The sequence below is a fragment of the Choloepus didactylus genome, chromosome 17, assembly GCF_015220235.1.
Source record: "Choloepus didactylus isolate mChoDid1 chromosome 17, mChoDid1.pri, whole genome shotgun sequence".
Lineage (NCBI taxonomy): Eukaryota > Metazoa > Chordata > Mammalia > Pilosa > Megalonychidae > Choloepus > Choloepus didactylus.
The window spans coordinates 5,302,383-5,320,282 of NC_051323.1; the positions used below are offsets into that span (position 1 = coordinate 5,302,383).

At 41.8% G+C, this 17,900-nt stretch overlaps 1 protein-coding gene across 1 annotated transcript in view; it reads left to right on the plus strand.

The window, feature by feature from the left end:
- The first annotated feature begins 9,907 nt into the window (after window positions 1-9,907).
- CHMP3 (charged multivesicular body protein 3) overlaps window positions 9,908-17,900 on the plus strand; it is a 72,448-nt gene continuing 64,455 nt past the window's right edge. The window contains exon 1 of the mRNA XM_037806455.1: window positions 9,908-10,064. Coding sequence (XP_037662383.1) covers window positions 10,020-10,064 — 45 coding nt within the window. The 5' untranslated portion in view covers window positions 9,908-10,019. The remainder of the gene's footprint in view (window positions 10,065-17,900) is intronic.

Below are 17,900 nucleotides of genomic sequence, written 5' to 3' on the forward strand. Positions count from 1 at the left end.
AACTAGTCTTGTTGTTTTGTCTCTCAGAGCTCTTAGCTCTGCTCTTGCCTGGGCCCAAATTGCAAATCTTTGAGTCTTCCTGTAGTGGGCTTCTTACAGTAATTGTTTTAGAAAAAGATAAAAAAATTAAAAAAAAAAAAGGAAGGACCCAGTATGGACTATTTACAGTCTTTGCAGATCTAATGGGCTATTGAAATGCTAAAAGACCAGGAGTTGAGGGTGATTAAGGAGCACTCAAGAAAGCAGAGAAGCTGGCTTTTCAGACGAATGCTCTCCCTCCCTGGATTTGCATATGTGTCTGATTCTGTTTGAGCCCTGCCCTTCTCCATATTATGTTCACCTGACTCCAAAAAGTCTCTACTTTTTTGCTGTTTTGCTAGCCCTATCTCTCCTCCACTGGGATGACTGCTCCCAGATTTTCCTGTGTCTGCTCTAAGTTTTCTACGGTTGCAGCTTTTGTTCTCTCTCCTGGTTCCCAGCACCAACGCCCCTCCTCCCATGGGACTGTGCCTGGCAGTGGGGCATGGGCCCCCTGGCCACGAGAACTTACAGATTTCACTGATCTCAGCTGTTCCACATGTTCACGAATGTTGTATGAAGTTTATCCAATCCCAAATTCCTCTGCAATGTAGGGTCCATACAGTTCCTGGATTTCTACCAACTGCCTTGGAGGAGTAACTACAAGCTAGACCTCACCACTTGGCCATCTTGCCCCACCTTCCCTACTATATTTTTAATTTGATCAACCATATCTTTTATTTCCATAAGATCTGCTATTTTAATTTACTCTTTCAAATTCTTCCTTTTGCTCTTCTAGAGTCTTCTTGGCATCCTTTATGTCTTTAACCAACTCATTGGAGTTGTTTTGGAAATTTTTGTTTATTTCTTTTATTAATTGCTCCAAGTTCTGTGTCTCCTCTGGCTTTTTAATTTGGTCATTGCAGGTCCATACCTTCTTTTCTCTTCATGGACTTATGATTTTCTGTTGACTTTGACATGTTGGTTTATCTTGTTAAGGTTATTTTGGGAGATGCAGGATTATTTGAACATATATATATATTTAGCACAGCCACAGCTTGCTGGAGTGCACTTTCCCTATCTTCCCAGCAGTGGTGCTCTTGAGCCACCTCTCACCCTCAAGCCAGCTTTCCCCCAACTTCACCTGTTTGCTGGGCATGGTCCAAAGCTGGTGGGAATCCAATCAGCACACTTGTTCTCCATGTGCACTGGGGACTCCTTGCCTTGGGTTGCAGTGTGGGCCCTGTTCAGTTTGACAGGGAGTCAGCTCAAGGGTGCCCTTCAGCTCAAACATGCCCTGCTTCCTGCCTGCCATATGTCTGCAAGCCTCTGGGGTGTGGGAGGGGCTCCTCATGTTTCTGAGTGGTGCCCTTATCTATTCCCGCCTCTTGTCTGTGCACACCACAGATTTCCTTCATGGAGGGAGAGTAAATGTGGTTCGCTGCCTCCTGGGTTCCCTTATGGGATCTCCCAGACATGTGGCTGTGGAAGGTTATTACCCCAGCTGATTGCTAAGATGGGTGCATGGGAGTGGAGAGCTGCTCACTCCCCTGCTTGGCTGCCATCTCACCACAGCCAGCACCGGGCAGCAGTCCCACCTGAATAAACTCACACTGTCCTCTGAGATGCAGTTTCTCTGCTTTTTCATCCAGGTTCCCACCATGTATTATAGAAGTCCCTCTATGGCTGCTAGCATCCTGAAACCTCTGTCCTGGGCATCCTCTGGCCCTTCTCTAGTTTCAGCCTTTTTAAAAATATATTTAGTTCTTCTATTCCAACATGAATTTCCTGTTTTCAGATATAAGTAAAATTAATCTTTAAATATAAATGTAAATTAGTACATAAAACTAAGAAACTTCAGATGTATCTTTGTAACTAATTAGGGTGGAAGTTGTGGAAGAGTGTAATTCACTAAATTGTGGTTTCCTGTCCAGCAGTGACCACGGTGATGCAATGAATTACTTGAGACAAAAGTCAAGAGAGACAGAGTGAGAACACCTCAAGAGAGAGTGTCCTCCTGAGGAATTCTCATTCTGGCTTTTATTGAGATTTTTGGGGTAGGGAGACGTGCTGGAACTCAAGGCCATTTAGGGAGGCAGGAGGGGAGGCAGGACGTTCTGAACTTTATGACACAAAGATCGACAGGCAAGCAGACAACAGATAAGCCTGGCCTTGGGAGCAGAATGTACTACGTGCAAGAACATAGTGTACCAAAGCAAGATGTTCCCATCATCTTCGATAGGAGTTTAGACAAGGGCAGTCTTCTGCCTATATGCATGCTGAAGCAGAAGCAGAGTTTACAAGTTTTTTACCCACAGAATTCCCACACTAAATTATATTTTAAATGAAACCTTTCTTTCTTTTTGAGACCAAATATTAAAATATAGCCTGAATAAATGCTTGGTAGAAGTATACTGAGATGGATTTGCACTTTTTACCTCAAGGTTAAAACTAATCTACTAAGCTATTAAACTCTTGAACAGGTACTACAAAGAAAGAAAACTTCACACCTTATCCTTAACATATATTTTAATATATAAAATTGTGTTGTAAAAAAAAGAATGGTGGTGTATTTTGTCAAATGTCTTTTCTGCACAATTGAGAAGAGTGTGTGTTTTTTTTCCTTGATTCTGTTAATGTGGTGTAGTACATTAATTGATTTTCTTATTTTGAACCAATCTTGCATACCTGGGATAAATCCCACTTGATCATGGTATATAATTCTTTTAATATGCTGTTGGCTTTGGTTTGTTAGTATTTTATTGAGGATGATTGCATCTATATTTATAGGAGCTATTGGTCTGTAGTTTCCTTTTCTTATAGTATCTTTATCAGTCTTTGGAATGAGGGCAATATTGGTCTCATAGAATGAGTTAGGGAGTGTTCCCTCCTCTTCAATTTTTTGGAAGAGTTTGAGCAGAATTGGAGTTAAGTCCTCTAAGAATGTTTGATACAATCCCCTGTGAAGCTGTCTGGTCCTGGGTTTTTTCTTTTGGAGGAGGTTTTTGATTACTGAGTCAATCTCTTTTCTAGTAATTGGTTTTTTGACCCCTTCTATTTCTTCTTGAGTCAATATAGGTAGTTCATGTGTATCTAAGAATTTGTCCATTTCATCTAAGTTATCTAATTTATTGACATACAGTTGTTTATAGTATCCTCTTAGGATCTTTTTTTTTCAATAAATAAAAAGCTTTTTATTTGTTAACTTTTTAAAATATATTTTTATTTCCATTTTATTGAGATATATTCACATACCATGCAGTCATACAAAGTGTACCTTCAGTTGTTAACAGTACCATTATATAGTTGTGCATTCATCACCAAAATTAATTTTTGAACATTTTCATTACCACACACACACAAAAATAATAAGAATAAAAATTAAAGTGAAAAAGAACAATTAAAGTAAAAAAAGAACACTGGGTGTGTTTTTGTTGTTTTTTTGTTTGTTTGTTTGTTTGTTTGCCCCCATTTTTCTACTCATCCATACATACACTGGACAAAGGGGAGTGTGGTCCATATGGCTTTCCCAATCACATTGTCACCCCTCATAAGCTACATTTTTATACAATCATCTTCAAGATTCAAGGGTTCCGGGTTGTAGTCTGATAGTTTCAGGTATTTACTGCTAGCTATTCCAATTCACTAGAACTAAAAAGCATTGTCTATATTGTGCCTAAGAGTGCCCACCAGAGTGACCTCTCACCTCCTTTTGAAATCTCTCTGCCACTGAAGCTTATTTCATTTCCTTTCACATCCCCCTTTTGGTCAAGCAGATGTTCACCATCCCACAATGCTGGGTCTAGATTCCTCTCTGGGAGTCATATTCCACATTGCCAGGGAGATTTACTCCCCTGAGTGTCAGATCTCACGTGGCGGGGGAGGGTAGTGATTTCACCTGCCAAGTTGGCTTAGTTAGAGAGAGAGGGCCACAACTTATGATCCTTTTTATTTCTATGGGGTCAGTAGTAATGTCCCCTCTCTCATTTCTGATTTCATTTATTTGTGTCTTCTCTCCTTTTTCTTTGCTAGTCCAGCTAAGGGTTGGTCAATTTGATTTATCTTTTCAAAGAAGCAACATTTGGTTTTGTTGATTCTATTTTTTTTTTTAATTTCCTTTATCTCTGCTCTGATCTTTGTTATTTCCTTCCTTCTTCTCATTTTGAGTTTAGTATGCCCTTCTTTCTTTACCCCTCCAGTTTTGAGGTTTGGTCTCTGATTTAAAGTCTTTCTTATTTTTTTAATGTAAGCATTTGCAGACCAGCTCCAAAGTGCCTTGGGGAGAGGATCAGGAAGTGTGCTAATAGCTTCTCCTACAGCTCCCCAAAACTGAGCTATAAATTTCCCTCTCTGCACTGCCCTTGCTGCATCCCATAAGTTTTAGTATGTTGTATTTTTGTTTTCATTCACCTCAAGATATTTCCTGATTTTGCTTCTGATTTCTTTAATCTGTTGGTTGTTTAAGGGTATGTTGTTTAATTTCCAAATATTTTTTAATTCTCCATTTCTCCCTTTGTTATTTCTATCTTCATTCTGTTGAGCTTTCCTGGACTGCCTAGAAAATGCAGCCCTTCAGCTAACTGTCCTGTGCAGCCCCGAGGCAGCACAACATCTTTAGGCCTCCACTGCCACCACTCGTCCTGAGGCAGCCCCCCATGATCCAAATTCGCTAATCCAAGTCCCTGATCAGTGATCAGCTGTGCCCTCCCCTGTTCTTGGTGAAGAGGGTTTTTATGTCCCTTTCGTCACTAGTGAGCTAGCCAGAGGCTGGACCCCAGGGCAGCCTGCCATGAGAGTGGGGGATGGGCCCATTGGTCACTGTGTGGAGAAGCAATTTTGTATTCTTTACCATTATTTATCAGTCTCTTTGTCCTGCTCTTCCCTGGCTGCTATACAGTATCTTCTGGCCTCCAGAGTTTCAAAATGGTTGTTTTAGGCCATTCCTGCCTATTTGATAGTTGTTTTGGTGGAATGACTGAGTCCTGGAACTCCCCACTCAGCCATCTTCCTTGAAGGTGTCCTGGCTCTAAGCATTTTACATGTATTGCTATTTAATTCTAACATCTCTATGAGGTATTATTTTCTCTACTTCCCTGATGAGTAAACCATGGTACAGAAATATTTAAATAATCTGTCCAAAAAGAATTTTTTACTATCTGGCTCCAGATCCCAAGTTTTTAACCACCATGCTATAAGGAAATCAGGATGACCTTTGAGAAAATAAAAATGGCTCTAGCAGCTGGAAGCTGACAGGAAGGCTGCTGTGTTCCCAAGTAAACATAAAAGAACTCCCACAGAACATAAATAATCATTGGGGAACACCATTCAGGACAGTAGTAGAACAAGACAGACAAGGACACTATGTCTGAAAATAGAGACAACGTCATGCTGCAACCACAAAAATCACCAAATACCCACGTCTTCCGTGTAACAGGAGTGACTACTGCTTCTTTGCTAACGGAACCTGAGCTCTGCTGTAGTACTTCCACCTTCTGGATGGCAGTACTGCAACTTACCAAGATGGAGCAAAGTGATCTCACTTGTTTTGTGGGTGAAAAACAGAATCCAGAAGCAAACTGACATCAAAAGCTTTCAAAATGCAGCCCCAATTTGTTCTATATAAGATACTTTCATTGTTTGTACAACATTCACTTAGGGTCCTAAACTGCCACATACTCTATACATAGATTAAAGATGCTAGTTATCTCGTGGGGGAACTCTATCAAGATATCCAATCACCAATATGCCCTTGATTCTCAACACCACGCACTCAAAAACTAACTTCCACTTCCCCTAAACCCTCCTTAGATCACCCACCACAAACCCAAATCATGAAAGCTTCTTCCAATTCCTTGGTGCACCACTGTTCGTTCCTCTCATGTGCATTCTCCGTTGCTTCAAGTTAGATAAACCTACCTTTGGTTGGCTACTGGTGGATTCTTGGTGGTCTTTGGCTGTGGGCTTTGACATCTTGGAAATCCTAGAATGGGTGTTCACCACACATCCACTATAGACAAAGTTGGGCAGTTGACCAGCTAACCAGATTGTTTCTTGGTTTATTTCCATAGTGATCAGAACCTACTGTGTGAATTAAGCAGCAACTTTCCCTCCTCTTCCCAAGGATTTCCTGACTCTATGACCAGCAACCTTTCCACTTTTATACAAAGGGCACATATTTAAAAGATCCACAACAAAACTTTTCATCATTTGCAGACCACAAATTATACAATGAAACTTATGTACATTAGGGAGGGTGGAAGACCATCTACTTCAGGAATAGATACATGTGATGTAAATAGTTCTACCCCAAGTTTCTCACATAGTGGACCTAAGGCAGGCAGGGGATGGTGGAGAAGGACAAAACCCAGAAATGGGCCAAGCATGGTGTATCTTCCTGAAACATCAATTCTTCCTAATGATTTGGGAACAAAATGTTTAGGAAGTTAATTGCTAATATAAAATAATATTTTCATATTAGAAATAACATTGATTTTTTTTAATTCAGTTTTATTGAGAAATATTCACATACTATACAATCATCCATGGTGTACAATCAACTGTTCACAGTACCATCTTATAGTTGTGCATTCATCACCCCAATTTATTTTTGAACATTTTCCTTACACCGGAAAGAATCAGGATCAGAATAAAAAATAAAAATAAAAAAAGAACAACCAAATCACCCCCCCATCCCACCCTATTTTTCATTTACGTTTTGTCCCCATTTTTGTACTCATCCATCCATACATTGGATAAAGGGAGTGTGATCACAGGGTTTTCACAATCACACGGTCACCCATTGTAAGCTACATTGTTATACAATCGTCTTCAAGAGTCAAGGCTACTGGGTTGAAATTTGGTAGTTTCAGGTATTTACTTCTAGCTATTCCAATATTTTAAAATCTAAAAAGTGTTATCTATATAGTGCATAAGAATGTCCACCAGAGTGACCTCTCGACTCCATTTGAAACCTCTCAGCCACTGAAGCTTTATTTTGTTTCACTTTGCATCCCCCTTTTGGTCAAGAAGATGTTCTCAATCCCACGCTGCCGGGTCCAGATACATCCCTGGGAGTCATATCCTGTGTTGCCAGGGAGATTTACACACCTGGGAGTCAGGTCCCACGTAGGGGGGAGGGCAGTGAGATTCCTGCCAAGGTGGCTTAGTTAGAGAGAGAGGGCCACATCTGAACAACAAAGAGGCATTCAGGGGAGACTCTTAAGCACAATTATAAGCAGGTTTAGCCTCTCCTTGCAGCAACAAGCCTCATAGGGGCCAGCCCCAAGACAGAGGGCTCAGCACATCAAGCTGTCAGTCCCCAATAACATTCATATTTTATGGAGAAGATTCTCTAGGGGAACAGAATCAACGAGAAATATCTATAAATATAAGATTTACAAAAGTGTCTCATGCAACTGTGGGTATGCACGAGTCCAAATTCCATAGGGCAGGCAGCAAACTGGCAAGTCGAAGATGTTTGATGAACTCCTCAAGCAGTGAACTAGCAAATTCAACAAACGTGTTTGATGAACTCCTCAGGAAACAAATTGGCAACTTCCACAAACTCCTCAGTCAACCAAAGAAGTGAAGGTCCTCTATCTGTCTCGCTTAAAAGTCTTCAGCTGATTGGATTAAATCCAGCTGATTGCATTCTCATTGTGGAAGACATGCCCTTCGTTGATGTAATCAGTTACAGCTGCAGCCAATTGACTGATGATTTAACAAACCAGCCTTCTGGTTTATTAAGCAGCCACAAACGTCCTTGCAATAATGGTTAGGCCAGTGCTTGCCTGACCAGATACCTGGGTACCATCACCTGGCCAAGTTAACACATGAACCTAACCATCACAGGCTCCAAGGCTATTTCCCATCTACTGCAGTGATCTTCCCATTGGGTTGCGTTAACTTTTCTCTGCAGTTAGTCAGCAGCTCTTCAGGGGAAAATCCGAAGCTCCACTTATTGTGACTCTCAACATTATGAAGTACATCAAATAATTTAGCAGACTTTTCAGTTAAGGTTCAACGGGCAAGAACCAGTAGGAGATATCTGTTGCAAAGAACTGGATTTTGTGATTTGGGGGGGGGGGGTGGCTAGGCAAGTCCTAAAGCCTGAGAGTGGGCTGTCAGGAAGGGTGGTAGGAACTCTTGGGTATAAGCAGAAGCTGCTGTCCACAGGCACAATTTCTTCTTAGGGAAGCCTCAGCTCTGCTCTTAAGGTCTTTTTACTGATTGAATCAGGCCCACCCAAATTATCTAGGATAATTTCCCTTACCTCACCAACTGATTATGGGTTTTTATCACATCTACAAAATACCTTCATAGCAGCATTTAGAGTTTGATCGAATATCTTCAGACGGTAACCTAATCAAGTTGATACATCAAAAAGACCATACATAGATCTCCTTATATAGCTCTTGTACTTAGTTGAGAATATACAAACATTCCAAAAAGTCACTTTGAATTCACCTAAAACTTTAAAATAATTTTGTATTTTAATAATTTCAATAGCACACATACATATTTGAAAAATTATGAAGTAAACAATATGTACTGATTCTACAGACAGTGCTTGATTTCTTGGCCCTTAGCTGACAATTAGGGAGCCAGTGCCTTTCACCTTAAGTTACAGTAGGTTATTGTGTGGCAGGTATGCCAAGAGAGAGAAATATTAAGGTATTGCATGATAAACTATCAACCAAACTCTCTGCAAGGATTACATTTCATTTGAGAGGACTTCTGAAGAAGTTAAATTCTAAAATTAGGTATGCTCATCTTAAAAATAAATCTTACTTGCAAAATAAAATAATCAGTATGATTACACCTGTGTAAAATGAAAATAAAACTCTTAGTTTAATCTCCACTACCTAGGGTTAGAAATATTTGTCAGTTACCTCTCTTTAGCTTTGACAACCAAGAACATTTTCCTACATCCTTTTCTCCAGTCCCATATTAATATTACCTTAATTTTCAAAGTCCGAGAGACCCTACCTGGCTTGAGATTTTGTCGAATATCCCACTGTACAACCAGGAACAGTTCACTTCTACCCGTTTGTTCCTGAAAAATAACGCACCACCGCAGTGTGGTGGTACCCTAATCTTAATAAATCGCTGGCTAAGCATAAAGGACGCAGAGAACACCCAAAATATAAAGGAATCCAGAGGACCCTCCACTTTCTTATTGACAGTATTTAATTTCAGAGGCGGGAGAGTAGGACTGAGGAGGCAGCGGTCACCACCTCACGGAAGGGCCCAGTCCCAGAGGGGCCCTGCTAAGAGGCCTCAGAAAGTGTAAGGTCATGGACGGTGAGGGTCGTAAGGCGCACACCTATGCACCAACGCCAGGCAGGATGGGTGTGGCTCACCCAGGTTGCACTAGACGACGGCCTGAGCCAAAGTTTTGACACTTGAAAAGGGAGAAGGCTAGAGGTCAGACATGGAGAGTCAGAATCACTGGGGCTTGGGAAGAGGAGGAGAGAAGGTGACTCCCCGGGTGTTCGTGACTATGGGGATGGTGGCGCCCACACAGGGCAGGAGCAGGTTTGGCAGAAGGAAAAGGTGGTCATTTTCGGCTTGATGCACTTAGGTGCCCGCGGGACCCAAAGGCCTGGCTGCTCGGAAAGCAGGTGCAAATGTACGTGTCTGGGAGGAGATACAGACTCCGCCGCAACGACAGGATTAAGCGAAGGGTCAGGGGCTTGTAAGCACCAAGCGTAGTCACTATCAATAGGTTCCCATCTCCCAGCAGAAACACCTGTGGATCTCCGGCCGCGCAGGCCTTCCTCTCAGGCCGCAGCCCCCCTCCCAAAACCTGCGCCATGCAGCGCGTCTCTCCGACCCACTTCTGCGCATGCGCTCAGCGCACGCGCGCCTACCGTCGCCGCCGCTCCCTCTGCCGGAGCCTGGGCTCCCTCCTCTCGGCCGGCCCCGCCCAGGCGGCTGCCCGGGACCTGCCCGGCGCAGGGAACGGAAAGCCGGAAGGGGCAAGCCGAGTTCAGTTCACCATGGGGCTGTTTGGGAAAACCCAGGAGAAGCCGCCGAAAGAGCTGGTAAGGGGCGGGGTGATGGCACACGAGCGGGTGGGTTCGTGGGGGGCGTACAGGAATCGGTGAGCCTCGGGTTACTCTCTCCCTCGGCCGGTCAGATACCGTCCTGCCCCCATTTCCGGGGCCTCCCACTCGACAGGGGCCGGGAGGAAGAGTCTCTGAGGAGACGGGCTGTGGGGAGAGAGCCCCAGCGCGTCGACCCTTGACCCGGGAGCCGAGAGATGACTGCGAATTTCTGCCTCGCCCTAGGCGCCGAGAGGGCGACGCGGCCCCGGCCTCTGCAAGCCCCTTCCCCTGCGCGCGTTGGTACGTCCCGCCCGGAAGCTTTCTCTGGCGCAGGTCCCGCCCTCGCGCCTCTGATCACAGCTTTGCGGACCCGCCCGGAGCGTTTTTCCGGGAGAAGCTGCTCGCGCCCCCGGAAGATCCGGGCACCTGCCGCCGGGCCCCGTGCGCCTATCCTGCGCTGGATGGAGAGGGAGTCTCGGGTTCCGCTTTCCCCTTTCTTGCAAGCTGATGCCGAACCCAGACATCTGTTACATCAGGGACAGGACTCAGAAACGCTCCTCAAGAGCGCTGTGGGCTCGGCTTCAAATTCTGGATCTGCGTTTTAACCGAGCCGCCGCGGGAGGCGGTTAGCAATGCCCTGGGATGTCGGGAAGGTTAACTTGTCTGTGCCTTGGTCTACCCATCCGTCTAGTAGGGATGATGGACCTATCGCTTCAGAGGGATTGAAGGTTAAAGGTTGTGAAGTGCCTAGCGCCGTAGGCACTTGGACTGTAAGCACCCAAATACTAGATCCCTCGGGCAAATTATTCAGTTTTACTTCCTGCTGAAATAAATATTGGGGAGCTTAAATGAGAGTGTGTGTGACATCGCTTTGCGAATAGTAGAGCATTAGACTATCATATAGCTGGGCATTTTGTAGCGTGAATGTGTTCTAAGGCGTTTGTTATTGTAGAAGCGTGTTTTTGATGGTAGGAAAAGGTTATTTATTACCTTTCATTGTTGACCTTAGCTTTGCCATTAATGAAATGAGATAAGATTCTGGGGAAACAGTGTCATTACTGTTTAAAGTGATCTCCAGCACGTGTGTCTTTGTGTGTGTGTGTAACTGTTGTAACACTTAAAATTATGAATTTAATTCCTATTATGCTATGTCAGTGTACTTTTCTAGTGGGTGCCTGCCTGAGAAGTTAACACCAGGTAAGAGCAGAATGGATGCATGAGATTGGTTTAAAAAATATGCCTGCCAAAACAGGTAAAGGTCACTTAGTGAGTAAAAGATTTTAGTTTTTTTCCATACGGAGAAGTCCATACTGGGTATTGCAGAGCAAGGCTTTGCACACTTTAATGTGTGTCCTAATCAGTGGGGGTCTTGTCAAAATTCAGATTCTGATTCAGCAGGACTTGGGTGGAGCCTCGTAGTTCTGACAAGCTCCCATGTGGGGCTGATTTTGCTGATTTGTAGAGTATAAAGAATTAACCACAGCTACCAACCACTAGCTAAAATGCATTGATCTAGGCATTATGCTAAGCACTTTATGTGGACTATCGACACTATGAAGTAAGTATTATTATCCCCACTTTATGGGTGTGGAATTGAGGCACAGAACATTTAAGAATTTGCCCAAAGTCCACAGTTTGTAAATGGCAGAACCAGAGTTATAACTTGGTAGATTTTATTCTACAGCCCGTACTTATAACTCTTGTGCCATTTATGCTGCCTCCCAGAGGGGGATTATAAAGATGAAATAAGCAGCCAAGGAAATTATTATCTAACAAGTAAGGTAATCATTTCAAGAACAGTCTGGGTTGGGTACTGCATAGATGGCTGTTCAGAGATTGAAGTGACCCTCCCCCCCCATACTGGGGTGATCGGAAATGATTTAACTCTGCACTCTCAGGTTTTCCACATACCTCTTGTCTGTGAATTGGTTCTTGACTGCTTAATAGGTTTTTTCGTATTAGATGGTCTACTTTATTTGGTGCTGGAGTTACACTACCCAAGATTTTCTTCAAGTTTCCCCTCTCAGTACTCCGAGGTAGCCTTTCAGTTCTGATTATTTCTTGTTCTAGTTTGTCAGAAGGGTTTCTGTGTGTTTGATGTTCAGCTTCTACCAAGCCCTAGACTCTCTCTCTACACCTGGTGACTTGCAACTAAGGAAGGTGGTCTGTCACCTGCCAAACTTACTCAGTATTGAATTTGTCAGTTTCAGAAGGTGCCAGTAAAGCAGGGATGGGAAATACTTTTTTCTGTGTAGAGCTGCTGCCCCTCAGATAAAGTGTTGGGAGCTATATGTGAATAAGAAGACAAGTACATTTGGCATTTTTTTTTAAAGAGGGAAGAAGACAAATCAAATATTCAACTTTATAAAAGTAGCTACATAAAGGAAATTTAAAAAAGCATTAATGGTGGCAGACAGGGAAAGGGGATTAGAGAGAAAGAAGGAATGAATCATCTAAATGCTCTCCTTTCAGCTGGGCAACTGTTGAGTTAGGATACATTTCCAGTGAGCTTTCCTTTGGGGAAGAGGGTGGCATGTGGGTCCTGATCCTCGCCCAGATTAAGAGAGGCTGGGTGCAACCATGCCACACCATCATGGCGGTCAAGCACAGCGCCATTTAGGTCATGGTGACCCATCAGGTCAGGCAAGTAAGATACCCTATAGGTTGTGTTCTAAGACTGCTGGTATTGTACACAGCATACAGTAGATGCTAAATAAATGTTTAAGTGTTGAATGAGTATCAGATTAAGGTTAAGTAAGGCTTAAGGTCAGGTAGTCCCAAGATGAACAGTGTTTGAAAGGAATTCTCTAGGGCAACATTTGCTATGTAAGGGGCCTCTACAGACTGAAAGCTTTTTCCCTGGGGCATCTTGGAGACACTTTGGCAGCCATATCTTAGCTGGGAAATCTGTTCTCTCTTAAAGGGTCCAAGCAAGACTAGGCTGGGCCAGGTGAGGGAGCCAGGTAATCCATTTAGAAACCTTGTAATGTGGTGGGATGGGAGGCAGTGGGACACAGCTCCTGGGCTTGAGATTCTGTTGGAAAGTTGTAAGGTCTTTATTTAGAACTTCACTGATTTAGCCTTTGGGTAGGATAGTCACCTCCCATGAAATCATAACTTAGGTCCTTAGACATGGTTGCAGGATGCCATCAGAAAGGGGAAGCAAATGAGAAGGAAAGAGATGGGGAGAAAGATAGAAAAGCCTCCTTCACTTAGTTCTTACACATTTATTAAGATAGTTTGGTGTCCATTGGGTTGGGCATTAGGTTCACAAAAATAATGACTGGATAGACTTCAAAGACCAAGTTTACCAGGGAAGAATGACATGTGAACAAATACTTACACTACAGGGAGATGAGAGCAATAGTATAAGTATGTACAAGTCTGTGATGTCACAGTGGAGGGAGTAATCAACTGTCCAGAGTGGGGGAGGGGTTCCGGTCAGGGTTGGTGTCTGTGTCTGGTCAGATGAGGATGGATGAGGATAAGAGTAGGAAAGAGGAGGTATTCCTAGCAAAATGAACTGCATGTACAAGGGGTGGAAGTGTGGAGCATAGGTTGGAGGAACCAGAAAAAAGTTCAGAATCGTTGGAGAATGAGCTATTATCTCTGAATGGGAGGGAGGAAGATTGATGGGAGTGGTAAGAGAGTTGGGTTGAGGCCAGATTAGCAAGGACCTGTGTGTTGTGCCTGCCAAGGCTGGGGAGCATTGAAAACGGGTTTGGAGCATGAATTGGAGAGAAGAGACTTGGGTAGGGAGGCCAGTTAGTGGCCCAGGTGAGAGATGGTGTGAGTCATAACTAAGAGAGGCAATGGGATAGAGAGGAAAGGATGAGTTTTAGAAACATTTAGGAGATCTAGTCAGAATATGGTGACTTACTAGATGTAGGTAAGAGTAAAAGGATTATTCTTAGGTTTCTGTTTAATCCCGCTTCCAATCAGACCTCTTCGTCCTCGTGGTGAAAGGAAAGGCAGAGAATTCAGGTAATGGGCAGGTGTGTTGGGCTGGTGATGGTGGAGGAGAAAGGAGCCAAGGAGCTCAGTTTTGGAAAACATTCAAGAGATCAAGAGAAGACACTAGAGAAAAGGTTATCCCAGGAGAATAGTTTCTCATCTGATTTGTCTCCTCAGCAAAATTGTTCGTTTCTTGAGAGCAAGGGTCATGTTTTTGTTTATTCTTTATCACCCACTGGGCCCTCACAGTGCTCACTCCTTGGAAGGTGCCCGTTAAGCACTTGCTTGATGAATAGAAGTAGAGGAAACCCTTAGGCCTTTGATGTCTAGCATAATAGACCATCTTCCATTTACTCAGCTAACAGTGATCTGAATATGTAAATTTTGGTCTAAGTTCACCTTTGTCTGTGGCTTTGAGCTGCTAGTTTCCTGTATATTTTAGATTGTCTTGAAGGATACACAAAAATGCTAGTTATAGAGATTGCCTCCAAGGAGAGCAACTAGGTAATTGGGGGTAAAAGTAGGAGTGAAACTCAATTTTCACTCGGTACCTTTCTGTATCTTTTGATTTTAGGCCATTAGAACGTATTATCTATTCAAAAATTATTTTTAAAAGTTTTTCTAGAATCAGTTGCATTTTTCCCTTAAATAGTTCTTTTAAAAATAAAATTAAAGTTTACCTCCCCAAAATTGCATTAAAGAAAACAGTCAAAACTATGACAGACTGTCTGAAATAAATAAAAATGAGAACACTATGTATCAAAGCCTGTGGGATGAAGTCAAAAGACTTTTTAGATAAACATTTTTACCCTTAAATACAAATGTTTGGGTAGATGGAAAGTGCATTGTTAATAAGAACCTGGGCTCTGAATCAGACAGCTTGGGTTTGAATCCCAGCTTTAACTTCAATGACTTCTAGCAAGTCACTTAATCTCTGTTTCAGTTTCCTTGTCTGTTAATTAACAGTGGAATAATAATAATATCTTAGCTAAATCACTGTAAGGATTCAGTTTCATAATGCCTGGAAAGTGGTTAGTGCTGGGCCTGGAATACAGTACAGGCTTGATAAATGTTTATTATTGGGGTATTAAATTGTGTAAGTTGGGTAAAATTTATGACTGTTGCTCTGTATCCTTATTTATTTTTATTTACTTGAGTTTTTGATCTCAGAGATATGTTAAAATCTCCTACACTATAAACCAATTTGTCAATTTTTCCTTTTATTTTTCTAGGTTTTTACTTTATATTCTTTGAGTCGTAACCATAAATAAAGCTTTAAAGACTATATTCTTGGTGGATTGTTGAATTTTTGCCAATGTGAAGTATTTTCTTTTTTTCCTTTTTAATTTTCTTTGCCTTTAAATTTATTTTATATGATATTTATGCTTTCTTTTTTAAGAATTTGATTATTGTATATTTTTCGAACCTTTTATTTCTCAAAAATTAAAAATTTATTTAATTTTTTAAATTACATAATTGAAGAACAGAAGATAACAGATACCCATTGTGGTAGGCTGAAAAATGGCCCCCAGAATATCAGGTTCTGATCTCTGGAACCTGTAAATGTTACCTTTTTTGGGGAAAAAAAAAGTCTTTGCGGATATGATTAAATTAAGGATTTTGAGATAGGGAGATTATCCTGAATTATCCAGTTGGGTCTCAAATGCATTCACATATATCCTTATAAGAGGAATACAGAAGAAGATTTGGTACAGAGAAGAAAGCCCTGTGAAGACAAAGCAGAGAGTGGAACATGTTGGCTCTGACAGTTGGAGTGATGCGTCTACAACCCAAGGAATGTCTGCAACCCCCAGATGCCGGAAGAGTCAAGGAACGAGTTCTCCCCTAGGTCCCCTGATGGAAGCACAGCCCTGCTGACACATTGATTTCAGCCCAGGGATACTAAGTCACCCAGTTTGTGATGATTTGTTACAGCAGCCTCAGCAAATGAGTATATTCATACATATGCTTCTCCTATCTCTTCCCTAACATTTTCCCAAAGAGTAACAATCACTCCCTAATTTGATATGACACCTTCCTGCCTTGTAGTGTTGTGTACATTTTTGAAAATTTACAATTGCTTATTTTATGTTTAAGGTTTATTCATATTGATAGATGTAGATCTATTTCAGTATTTTAACCCTAGAATGCCATTTTATAAATTTAGGACAGTTTATTCATTGATGGACGTTTAGCTCATCTGCTTCTTTTGTACTACAAAAACATCATAATGAGCAATCTGATACATAGTGAAATTATTGGATCTTAGGAAATGATTTCTTTAACTGTAAAAGATACTCCCAGCTTGGTCTCTGTGCCGGTTTGAATGTATTGTGTCCCCTAAATGCCATTATCTTTGTAGTTTTGTGGGACAGACGTTGATGCTGGTTGGGATTTGCTTGGAATGTGCCCCACCCAGCTGTGGGTAATGATTTTGATGCGATGATCCCATGGAGACATGGCCCTGCCCATTCAGGGTGGGCCTTGATCAGTGGAGCTATATAAATGAGCTGACTCAGAGAGAGGGAACTAACTGAGTGCAGCTGGGAGTGATGTTTTGAGGAGGAGCAAGCTTGCTGGAGAGGAATGTCCTGGGAGAAAGCCGTTTTGAGGCCAGAGCTTTGGAGCAGACGCCAGCTGCCTTCCTAGCTAACAGAGGTTTTCCGGATGCCATTGGCCATCCTCCAGTGAAGGTACCCGATTGCTGAGGTGTTACCTTGGACGCTTTGTGGCCTTAAGACTGTAACTGTGTAGCAAAATAAACCCCCGTTTTATAACAGCCTATCCATTTCTGGTGTTTTGCATTCTGCAGCATTAGCAAACTAAGACAGTCTCCAAAACAGTTGTACTGATGGATATATCTACTAGTAGCATGAACTTCCTAGTCCTCGTATCTTACCTAACTGCTGTTGGCTGAATTTTTTATTTTTGCCAATTTGATGGGTATGAAATGGTATCTGGCTTTTTCTGGATTACTAGTGTGTTGAGTATGCTTATTTCTCCAAGTATGTGGCTTTTGATTTCAGTGTGTGTCTGCTTTGTCATAAAGAGCTTAATTTCTTTTTGAAATGGAACACCTATGAACTGCCAAGTACTTTATTTTTTTTTAAATTTTATTATGAAAAATTTGAAACATTAAGAAAAACTAGAAACATTTAGAAACTTCAGAAAATTGCAAGGAATGTTATTATGAAAACCTATATACCTATCACCTAAATTCAACTGTTGGTAATGTTATGCCATTATTTGTTATATATGTATGTGTATATTGTTTGGGGGCTGAATTATTTTGAAACACATTACAAATGTCATAGCATTTCACTCTACAATACTTCAGGTTGCATCTCCAGAAAAGATAGAAATTCTCCAACATACCTAACAGAAGTCCCTTAATATTGTCCATTATCCAATCCTTATTTAGGTTTCCCCAAGTGTCCCAAATATGTCTTTTATTTTATTTTATTTTTAAAATAGGGATCCAGTGAAGGATCATAGTTTGTATTTGATTGTATGTTTAAGTCTTTTTAATCTAGAACAGCACCCACTCTGGGAAGTTACAATTATACCAGTTCCTTATTTTAAAAATTGGTATTTAAAGGAAAAGCATTAAGCACTTATCCTGCCTTTTCAGTAGAAACTGTATGTTCAGGTAAACAAATAGCCCCTGTTGATGAGGAACAGATTTTTACAGAGACTGCCAGCTAACAAATGAAGAAATGATAGAATTAGAAAAATATCCATTTTGCAAACCTGTATAAAATAGCTGATTCAGGAAAGTACCCATAGAGGCTAAAATGTCTAAGGTTAATGAGGACCTGGACATTCACATGGTGCCAGTCACCTCAGATTACTTATTAGTAGCAAAGGGAAAATGTAACA